This window comes from Physella acuta, unplaced genomic scaffold (assembly GCF_028476545.2).
Source record: "Physella acuta isolate Inbredline_101_S28 unplaced genomic scaffold, ASM2847654v3 ptg000276l, whole genome shotgun sequence".
NCBI classification, from domain to species: domain Eukaryota; kingdom Metazoa; phylum Mollusca; class Gastropoda; family Physidae; genus Physella; species Physella acuta.
This window is the reverse complement of record NW_026731795.1, coordinates 419,993-432,500: the sequence shown is the minus strand read 5'-3', so window position 1 is coordinate 432,500 and position 12,508 is coordinate 419,993. Positions and strand designations below refer to the sequence as shown.

Sequence of the window (12,508 nt, the reverse complement as noted above, 5' to 3'; positions counted from 1 at the left end):
TGGAGGTGCGGGGCAGTAGCGTAGTGAGGGGGGGGGGGGGACATATGTCCCCGGGCGCCGAGCTTAGGGGGCGCCAAAATGGGTTGGAAAATTAAATTGAAAGGTTGAGGGGGGTGCAAATCGAAAGTTTGAGGGGGGTGCAAATCAAAATCTCGAGGGGGGGGGTGCAAATCGAAAAGTTTGTCCCCGAGCGCCGGGAAGGGTCGCTACGCCTCTGGTGCGGGGCGAGTATATACAATTAGCTGAGAAAGATAATCTCCCCTTTAAAGTTACGATACTTAAAACAACAGCTAAACAACAATATATTAACGTAACTATTTTTAAAATATTAATAATGTTCTATGTTTTAAATATATATAATTCTATAAAACACAACGCCATAAATTGACGAAATATCTTGAGGTATACAATATTTAAAAGTGTTCTGCTTTGTATATACATTCAATTCTTGCCAATATATATTCCGTTTTAATTTAAAAATCCATTAATTGAGCTCTAGTAACAGATGGTCTACAGTGTTCACAACTTTAACATGTTGTCTTGTAGTTATCAATCAAGCGGTGTGTAACTGTGTAAAAATACTCAGGTGAATCGCTGATAAGAGTTCTCAACCTTCTAACCATAATGTGTCAAGATTACCCACAGGCGATACGGTCTTAGATACAGTTATTGCTGCAATATACATTTCAGTTGTCAACTTTAGACCGTTTTAGTATTATTGTTAAATAAGGTTTCAGATTCAAGACCCTACGGTATACATTATAATGCGAGCAGCTGTATTGTATAGGCCTATAATAGATTAGGTATTCAACAACGGAGACAGAAGCCATCAACATGTAGCCATCTTTATTTAGTAAACCGGAAGAGGAACAATGATAGATAAATACAAGGGACATCACTCAATAACAACATTATAAATATAACTAATACAAGAAGAGTGAGTTCCCCTGACCTCACAAATCCCAATATGTTACAGCCTACATACATGCAAATAGTAAACGATACCATTTTCAGATCTAGCTATACAGTTAAACAATGTTAGTAAGTAGAGTAAAAACAAGAGCACATATCCTTTAGATAATTAAAGTTCCGTTTCAATCTGACGGTCTACGGGGCAAGTGAAGTAGAGTTCACTTGTTTCTGTGACCTCGGCACATGAAGGGATAGTGTGGTCAGCACTATGCCCAGCCGCCTTTACTTACCCTAACGTGAGTTAGGTACCCATCAGAGTTGGGTGGACTCAGGGACGGTCTACTGGACTTGAACCCGGATTCGAACTCGAGACTAACGGGGTAGCAGTCCAGCTCTCTACTGCTAGGCCACTTCATCCCAAATTTAAACCTTGTATAATTAACATTGTAATCCCCCAAAATGAGTAAACGCGTAAACGCTAGAGTTCGAACACACATACACATAGATATTATCAAAGACTGCTATTGCAATCTGGCATACGTCACAATTGTTATCAGACTTCATCAGTTACAGAGTGGCCTGGTGCTAGGGCACGCGGTTGTTCACACGAAAGATGCAAGTTCGGTACCCGGAACTCAAAACTGTTGGTCCACCAATTGCTCTTTATATCTGGCAATGCGTCGTGTAGGAAAACTAACACCCATTTGAAACTAACAGGTTTAGTGGTTAGAATACGGATATAAAATAATATTTTTTCATTGTGTTTCTCTGTGCATTGCACAGGTCGTTTTATCCCTTTAGGATTGAGAGAGGAAAAACTTTATCACGCATTAATTCAACGGTTTAAAAATTAGGGATGATACAAATATCTTTTATTCGTCTTTATGTTGTTAAATAATATTTGTACTGTGTCACAATTTATTGACCTTCGTAAATATTTTACTGGCATCCCAATTTGAAATATAAATTTACTGTTAAAAAGTAGTACTAGAATTATACTAGCATACACATACAGGCCATTTTATAAATAAACACGCGAAGGCATTGAGATTTCACATTATTTATTCGTAGACAAAATTTAAAACACGTAATGTATAAAATAATGTATGATACAATACTATATAATACAATACAGCGTACGCATTTAATTTTAATTACCTGGCCAGGCTATTCAAGCCGCTGGCCACCCTTCGATAGGGCCAATCCATGTAAAGATCTTGTGGGATCGTAACAATATATATATATATATATATATATATATATATATATATATATATATATATATACTGAAAATATCAAACCCCTATGTTACATTATCAATATATAGCATAGCAAGGAACATATTACATGTTTTTGAATTAGTATTTTGAGAAAATTACTAAATTATTGTGGACGTAGACATAGGGAGTTGATGCGTGTTGATGGGGTGGAGTGAGGTTCTAAAATTTCAAGTTTTGTGGACGTTATAAGTGGATGATCCCATATATGACTAAATGGTTCAAATATCAACCTGCTAGTTTTTCAATTTCATTTGTGATATTTTGAGTCTAATATTAGAGTCGAGCACATCTTCTCTGAAACAGACCACAGCACGAACGTACCATAAACGCAATAGCTCGTAACATTCTCTAAAATCTGGTAGTAGCATTTCTTTCATTTTCTTCATAGGCTGCTCTACCAGGTGTACGTGACGCAAGAATTCCAAGATGTGGGTTATGTCATCTCGAATTGATTTAGGCATCGGTGCCTCCTCTTTTTGAAGCAATGTTTGCAGATATTTACTTTCTCTCTTTGTTTTTTCCTTGGAATAATTAGCTTCAAATTTAGGATTTGCAGTCTTAGTTTTATCCAACTCGAAAATATAATCATCCCAGCATTTTTGTACATGATTTAAATGCTCGACGTCTTTTTCCAAATTGTTTTTATCGTTTTCATTTACTTTTTGTAGAAATAGAAATAGATCTTTCACTATCTCTTCATGTAATAATCCAGGTTTTTCTGTATCAAAATGCAAATATCTAAGAAAAAATGGCGGATGTCCAACTGAAAATATCGAAGACATATTTTGTCCCCTTGACGACAAAATATCGTAAAGGTAACTCCTGTAGGTGCATATGCCTTTTACGCTGTTGTACTCAGGCATATGTTTCGAACGTATGACAAGATCTTTGTAAAACGTAAGAACAGGATAAACATAATTCATGTCAACATCAAATCCATCTTTTAAAATATCCAACATCCGCTTGGCATGTTTTGACTTGCTAGAGGTAAAGACTAACAGAAAAGCAGTGTACCCACAAGGACTGAGTACCAAAGCTGCTTTTATGTTCTCAACAAAGTCTTTCTCGTCATGATGAAAATGTGGTATAGTAACGAGTTTGATAATTCGATCCTCGAAACTAACATAATCTATTGTTAAGGAGGTTTGCGGTGCTGAAAAGGCATTCGTTGTTTTATCTTTCGTCAGGTTTAGTGTTTGATGTGAAGGATCTCGTTCTAATGTGGTGGGCTGGTTGTCCTCAGCCAAACAACCAGCATCATCAACTTTAGGTTGAACGGTATTTTTGTCTTTTGTCCTAGACGAAAAATTTGCTTTAATTTGGCTTCGTAAGCCGTGTTTTTCATTATGTGTTGCATTGATGTTAAACGGAACTTTCCCGTGAATTATGCCTTCCTTTACAATACTCTGGTAACTATTCTTTGTTCCCATCAGTAGAAGTACAGTGTTTATAGCAAACGTATCGTCATCATTTAAGCTACTGTAAGAAAGAACACTACAATTAAAAAAAATTAATCTATATCAATTTATTTTCTAAAACTTGGTAAAAATGCAAATTTTCATTATCTAATAAACTTCGCACCATATAATTGAAAACACATAAGTAGGCTACTTATTTTAAGTCACTATTATTTTCACTAATTGAAAATTCCATTCACATTTTGTATAACAGATTGACTTTGAAAATCGAAAATAAAACATTTGTATTACATGTCAAACAGCTATTGATTTTCTACATAACGTTACGCTTTGTAATATTTTTTAGCCAAACGGACCAAAAACAATATTTATTTCTTCTTTTTCTTCATTATCAATTAAATGTTGGACGGGATTTACTCAAACACAATTAAGAAAGACGTATTAAAATTGTTACTCCGATTTTAGCTTGCTTTTTTTTTTTGATTAACTCCATTGCCATTGTCCATCCAAAACCAAACTACAAGGCAGTAATTTTTGTTTTTTGGCGTTGCCTCATAGATGGGTTGCTATCCCAACTACCGAGCCTCATTTAGTTTTTCATAACTAATAGGAAAAGACAACTAACATTTCACAACGCTGATGTAAAAAAACCTTGCTATGGCCGGACAGTAAAATAATATTCATATTATACATATTGTATATATATATATATATATATATATATATATATATATATATATATATATATATATATATATATATATATATATATATATATATAGTTTGTATATTAAGATTTGTACTTATTTTTAAATTTATTTTTAATCGGGTCAAGGGTTTCCCTACACTACCGTATAAGAACCTTGAGTGTCCGTTAATCACTCACCGAAATGGTGAGGTAGAACACTTTGGTGTGTCAGGGACGTAGAAGGGTGCTCTCGGGAGCCCCCGATTACACTACCGCACAGGCGCCATAGTGTTCGAGGTTAACCCTTGGCGCTTGGGGTCGTGCAATCTGAGAGTCGCCGGCGGTTTGCACCTGTTGAAGTTTTAATTCTGAATATATTAGTATCCCTTACCCGCTATGCAGGACGCACGATTAACGGATGCTAACATAGCCGCTCTGGAACTCTGTACGCCAAAATGTGTATTGTCGAAAATCGCATCCTCCCGGGCACCGCTCTTATCAAATTTTATTTTTTTTTTGTGTAAAGAAACCTTCGCGAGTGTATCCTCATCAACTCCTAAACGTTTTATAGCACTTGGATGAAAGGTGTTGAACCACATCCGACTTTCATTGTTTTTAATATACAGTGCGTAGACAAGAATCGCACCTTCTCATGCAGTGTTCTAATCAACTCCCAAAAGTTTAATAACGATCAAATGAACGGTGTCAAACCGCAATCGACTTTTATTTTTAATATACTGTATATTGAGAAAAAACCCACCCTATCAGGGCGCCGCCCTTGCGAAATTAAAAGAGATTTTTTTGCAGAAACCTCCCAAGGATTATTGTAAACAACTTCTCAAAGTTTCATTGCTATCGTATGAAAGGTGTAGTAATGCATAAAAGACAGACAAACAAACAAACAAACAAACAAACAAACAAACAAACAAACAGACAGACAGACAGACAGACAGACAGACACACACACACACACACATTGCTTTATATATATATATATATATATATATATATATATATATATATATATATATATATATATATATATATATATATATAGAGAGAGAGAGAGAGAGAGAGAGAGAGAGAGAGAGAGAGAGAGAAAGAGGGAGATATATTTTAAATTTAATTACCCTGCAGCAATTGAGCCAATGCCGTCTTTTCTATTTTCTGTGGAAGTAGGTAGCAATTCGTTAGTTATAAATCAAATTTGACCAGGGACGAATGAAAATAAGTTTAACAATAACTCGATGCGCTTAATCTGTTCAGGGAGATAAAGTAAGATATCTATGAAAATTAGTAGGACACAACAGCTTTAGAGAGAGAGATAGGCTAAAGATAGTTGTTTTAACTGAGTCCAGTGTTGATGCTAGTGGGTTAACGCCCCCCTCCCCTTCCCCCACTTGAATTGGGACATGCCGTTATCTGATACGTAAGCATCCTCGCCTCACCCAGCGATGTACACGCTAAGGATACCCCGGTCGCCGGTCTTTGACCTTAGTCTGACCTAACTTACTTGGGATGCAAATTTGGGGGAAACACGTAATGAGATACCCTATTGTATTCGAGGTTAAGCCAGGACATAGACCCCAAGCTGGGTGGTGAGGGCCAGAGAGATACAACTGTTGAACTTTAGCCTTGCTAGGATGTAGTCGTGTTTTGTTTTTGTAAAGTGTGGTAGGGCTGGTCCCTAAGGCTGGTCACTATTTAGGTTCAAGATTACTATGTTACCCAAGACTAAAGTATCAACCATTAAAATTAAGAAGCTGAAATTGCGTTTGTGTTTTTCTTAAACCTCTCACTGAGATCATCAATACCAAACATACTAATGACATTTCATAACAATAGGCATGCTAAAGAAATAATGTAATTTATTGGTTAATGTCTACACTATAAAATACCTTTATTATTTTCATCTGAATTCCTGGAAATATAAAATGTATTTATTTATCATGAATTTAAATTATCACTATTAGCTCAAGTATAATGAATGTGTATACTTTGAAAACGTTTTATTTCTAAAATATATATATTTTACTGAATACAAGATGTTGTATACTTTATAATTGCATGATATAATTATAATAAAAGTATGCACTCACTTTGCAGATAATTGACTGTGCGTGCTGTCTTTTCTTCCTGTTAATTATAGTGATAATTTTAATTACATATTTTATTTAGAGATTTAAAGAGAAATAGACTTGATAAAAAATGTTCTAAACTGTAACCTACCCTGGATCTCTTTTGTTGCGAAGTAATAACTTACCGGTTTTACTATCAGTGGTTTCTCTAAATAAAAATAAAGTGATGTATTAGTGCAGGTATTACTAATCATAGTAGGTATTCTTGAATATTTTTAAAATTAGCGACGTAAAAGATACTTAAAGAATTTGTATTAGTAGTTTGATATCTAAAATAGAGAGTAATGTATTTTAGAAATAAGCTAACCACGTATTTTGATTCGGGTTCTACATTATTTGAAAAATACACAATAAATTACAACAGAAACTATAATAACAAAAAATAATAATAATATAATAACAATAATAATAATAATAATAATAATAATAATAATAATAATAATAATAATAATAATAATAATAATAATAATAATAATAATAATAATAATAATAATAATAATAATAATAATAATAATAATAATAATAATAATAATAATAAAAATAATTAAACTAATCAAAGTAATTTAAAGAATTATAATAGTAACAACATAATGAAAATAATATAACGATAAAAATAATAATAGTAATAATAATGGTAGTAATGATAATAATACGAGTAATAATGGAACTTTTAAAAGTGATCGTTATTTTGAATATTGTTCTGTCTAATATAATAAAGGATTTAACACTATTACTTACTCCTGAAAAGCAGCTAATCGTTGATTTTCTGCAGATTTCGTTGTATCTAAAAGTTTTTTATTCCATTAAAACAGCATACAGTTTTGAAAAGAATATCAACAAAATGCGTTTAATTAAATTTATAAAAAACAAAACAAAATTGAAATATTAAGTGTAATTCCGTTAATTAAACAGATACCGCGGTTTTGATAGCTAAAATTACCATCGCTTCTACTACAATTACAAGTAAGACCAATAAGAATACTAATAACAAATAAAAAAAAAATTCATAAAAAACGTTTTAATAACAAGCTTTTATGTAATGATGCACTAAAAAGTAGAAAATAAATTATAGACTACTATTTAAATAACTATAAAGAAAAGCGTGGGTCACTTTAGTATCTATTGGATACCTTTACTAATGTTAAGGAAGACACCCACGCTTTTCTTTATAGTTATTTAAATAGTAGTCTATAATTTATTTTCTACTTTTTAGTGCATCATTACATAAAAGCTTGTTATTAAAACGTTTTTTATGAATTTTTTTTTCAGTACTTTACATGTTTTATCTACAATAGAGTTACATGACTAAAAACCATTGCGCGCCTACTGAATATCACGTTCAGTAGGCGCGCAATGGTTTTTGAACGCAGCCATTACGTGGTCGTGATGGCGCAGCTATTGATGACGCGTGTGGTGTGGTTGGCTAGACATGCCTACTAATTCGGTCCAAATTTTAATTAATTCATAAAAAATCAATTAGGCATCCAATTAAGTCAAATTTAGTTTCAGATTGCATTGTCTTCATGTCTTGACCCACGTGCCAACTGTGAATCGTGTCGGTCAAGTAGAACTGTCCGAATTTTCACTCCTGCGTTTCCGTCTAGACTGACGACTGACGACTTACGACAGACAGAGGAAGTGAGTTAAATAAAAGCTTGTAAAAAAGAAGTAAAAAACAGTAACAATAATGATAATGATTAGCTTGTACCAAATAATCCTTACCGTTTCTTTTTCGATTTTTAATTTTCACTAGTGTTGTCTGTGAAAAGTTTTTAAAACTCTTACCTGTAATAATGAAACATTATATTTAAATTAAAATTATATATATATATATATATATATATATATATATATATATATATATATATATATATGTATATATGTATATTTGTTTAATGTTTAATACCATCTTATGTCTTACATAGTTTTGTGTATTTGTAGCACAAAATCAAAATTATAACAAAGGCGACTACAAATAGTATGGCTAATGTAGCTACCGCACTCTTATCAGCTTCTGAAACAGTTAACAAAGTAGAAATTGTAGTAAAGAATTACATTTAAGACAGTAATATGAACTATGCTTAGGCTAATATAAATAAAGTCTTTCTGTTTAAAAATAGATTGCAACCTACCCACACTTATGATTTATATTAGACTGTGAAATTTATTTTTTTTTAAGTTAAAATTTATCTGAAGATAAAAATTGAAAGCAAACATTGTAAGAAGATCATTACACCAAAACTTACCAAGGCATCGAAGACTCTCATTTACAACGGGTTTACAGATTATTTTTTGAACTATAGATATTAAATTAAAGAAATCATTTTTATTAATTTAAAACACTTAACTGGAGGAAATAATTGACAGTAAACAAAATAAAATGATTAATATTTGTATTCCTTACATTCACAAATAACGTTTTATATCTGCGACTAAAATTAAATGCAAATTTCAACTATTTATCATTTGATAAATTAAAATATTTTTTTTAAAAGTGATAACTTATAAACGTACCTGCATTAGACGATATTGTTGTTTCGTAGTATTGAGATTTCTGTTTTACCTCAACGCCATTAACGTACCAATTAAAACTAGACTTACTGTCGTCTTTATCTAACCTTTTACAACTACAGTTGATAGAACTCGTTGTTGTATTGCAGTCTTCGACAGATACAGAATTAGGTTCTATTGAATAAAGAAACAACTTATTATTTTAAAATATTTATAACTAGGAATACCTTCAATGTATACTAGAGAATCCATATGGTTTAAAGACGACCAATGCTCTATGAGCATAGAAGAAAACATATCGGACAAAACGAATAAAAAGAAAAAAGAATTCTGAAAAAGAATTTTATAATTAATTATTATCTAAAAATATTTCTTCTTAATAATATTGTCATTCCTAGCATTTCCTAAAAATGTCATACTTTTGAAGTTGCCAAGGTAATTAGAAATCTTGCTACATAAAGTACTTAATTCTAATTGATGTTATATGTACATATTTACATTGACTTTGAAATTAGCAAGAAAAGTTTCTGTTTAATATTTAGACTGCGCTTAAATGTCAAACATTTTATTTTCATGAAAACAACAAAAGGAACAATATTTCAACCATTTTGAGTAGCCTTGTTTGCTTAATTACATCGAGTCGCATGCAGACTCGTCAAGTTAATTATACAATTGGATATTAAATGCCAATAAATGTGTATTTCAAAAAGGATTTTTTTTAATATCTAGCTTCACTACTACCTTTACATTTACACTCCACTCCACCACTTGTATGTTGGTAGCAGTGCATTATAAAAAAAATTTGTATACAGTAAAAATAATGTCACATCACCTTTTCCATATATATGGAATGTTACCTGTAATTAAAATCATTGACACATTGGTTCCAATCTGGTTATTATTTTGAATGCCAATCATACTTGGGTAAATGAAGAATGTAAAATCATCTCTTATTAAATGCAGCTCATGCATTTGAAAAGTTCTCACACATTGTGAATTGTAATAAACAGGTTCACGAGTGATAAGAGTGTTCTTGCATGAGATTGTCTGAGTGGCCTCTGGTTTTCTGATAATCGACATCTGTAGACACAAGTTAATAGCACAATTTAAAGCCCTTTGATTTGTGATATGTTTAGTATCTTTACGTCATTAGTATAAATATTAACTGTATAACTATAGTAATCTAACACCGTATAATTCCCCAACCCATTCTCTCAATTTACCCTTTACAAAGGAAATAGTTTGTGTCTTACAAGTTACTCTCCAGTAGTGTAGCTGTATGTTATAGGCCTCATTAAAAACACTAGGGTATCAAATGTATAATATGTTGAAAAAATCCGTTTGGCTAGTAAAGAGAGCAAAAAGCCTCTAAGTCTAGGTATCTGTCTTTGTTAAGATACATTTTCTTAATAAAATAATATAAAAGTAATGTATCGTTAACTTTTAAGCCATTAGCGGTAACCGGCAGTCGTACTTTATATTCATGTGAATATTATGATTTTAATACAAGTTAAGATTTTCATATATTAAGTTTTTTTTTTTAAATTTATTTTCATATCTAGATTTGATATGTTGATATTTATGTTTAAAAAACAAATTATTTTAAGCATTTTTTGCTTTCTGTTTTCTCCAACAAAAAAAAAAGACAAAAAAAAACTAGGTGCATTTTTAACAACTTACCCACAATTTCTATATCCCGACTTTTACTTAAATTTTAACCCCTTACTGCTATATACGAATATACGAGAATTATATGAAATATAACTCGTGAATAATTATTAGCTGATTTACGGTCAACGCTTGAAACCTTCTACTTCAAAAATAAATTAGTTTAACATTACTTTATACACACATTAAAAAATTACATCTCATTAATAAATTGTTGCACAATAATAAATGTACATATTTAACACTACCACGTAGTTATAAGAATTTTTCATTTGGTTTTCAGATTAATTTAATTTTTAATAGATGAAGTAGCGCCTTATACGTGCAATTATCTCTATTCTAGCTTTAGCCCAATTTTATAAAATACTGAAATCAAAATTAATATTGAACAGTTCTCTCTTTTTTTAGAATATTTGTAAATGTAACATTTGAAATATTTAACATTGTTACCATAGCCTCTGGGTAAACTTGTTTCCCATAGCAGGACACGGTTAGGCCATCTTTGGACAAAGTCTTTTTACAATTTGTCTCTGCTGGTTTTGCTGTTGTCGTATTAATTCAATGATTTATTTACTTTTTAAAATAATATTTAAAAAAAAAACAGACCTACAAAGCTTACATTTTATAAGTTTTTACATTCAAATTCCAATTATAATAACTAAGTAGTGTTTAATTACACGAATAAGAAAATAAACTCTTTTATAGATTCGCTTTAATAAGTTTAATTAAAATGTATTTCGTTGATTTTCTTTTTCAAAGACACGTGAAATTTTAAACTAAATTGATAAACAATATATTTCAAATCTTATAAAAAACAAATTATATAAAATATAAAGAATATTGATATATCACTTTCATTATTATTTCTCTATGCTCATTAAATTAACTACAGTACACAAACATGCCAGTTAGTAAATTATTGGTCTTATAGTTTTGCGTATCAAACAAGCTCATAAAATCAACTCACCATAAACCTGAAGATTACAGTAATAAAACACCTCAACCTTCGTGTCAGAGGTGTGTCTTCTTAACATCCAAATTCCTTTAGCGTTGCTCAGTAATCCTCTTGATACACTGTTAATGTAAATAGAAAACTCCAGCGTGTCGCCTTTTTTTTCAACTTTTGCAGTTAACCAGCTTAGATCATTGATGACACAATCCCCAGGAAATAGAGGACATTCGGCGACTATAATGTCGTCTTTTGTCCACATGACCATAGTCGTGTCACTTGGAATTTTAGACATGGTATAGATAAGTTCATGTGGCTTCCCCTCTTCAGCTGGGTCACACGGGCACACTACTGCAAACATTATTTTAGAGATTTATATGAGACGTGCTTCATAGCAGGCAGTAAAGGCGAGTTCAGAAGTCATACATCAAGTAGGTTGCTATTAAAAGCCTTTTATTTTAAACGTTTTATTTGTGGGTTTTTTTTTCAGTATTAAAGTACTGAATATGAATTAAAAACTTAAACTCTGCAATTTATTTTCCTACTTGCCACTTAAATGTCATTGGACACTATAATTTTCAGGTTATTACCACTTTCAATAGCAGCTTTTCATTGTTTAAAAACAAAATATTACTAATTAAATTATATATTAAAAAGAAATTGATAAAAATAATGCATCATCATCGGAAGTGAGTTTAAAAATTAAAAACAATTTGGTATAGTAAAAACGCGTGAACCCTTAAAGCAATAGTCCACTCAGACAGAGAGGCGGGGAAGTAATCAAAGTTTTGAATGAAACCATGAAAAAAATCACAACTACCTGTTATAAGAAATAAAAGCCCACTGCAACGTTTAAATATATTTTTTGACTCCATAATTCCACAGGATATCTTAGATCTGTAAAGGGCAAAATGCAAGAATGTGTAGGCTACATAAAATTAAAG

General features: G+C 31.5%; 1 protein-coding gene across 1 annotated transcript in view; it reads right to left on the bottom strand.

Annotated features, from left to right (window-relative positions):
* The window catches only part of LOC131939358 (uncharacterized), a 54,351-nt gene extending 41,894 nt beyond the window's left edge, over window positions 1-12,457 (bottom strand). Inside the window, exons 1-3 of the mRNA XM_059297641.1 lie at window positions 12,385-12,457; window positions 11,583-11,915; window positions 11,066-11,157 (exon numbers count right to left, since the gene is read on the bottom strand). Of these exons, the coding sequence (XP_059153624.1) occupies window positions 11,066-11,157; window positions 11,583-11,915; window positions 12,385-12,439 (480 nt within the window). The 5' untranslated portion in view covers window positions 12,440-12,457. The remainder of the gene's footprint in view (window positions 1-11,065; window positions 11,158-11,582; window positions 11,916-12,384) is intronic.
* Window positions 12,458-12,508: the final 51 nt, after the last annotated feature.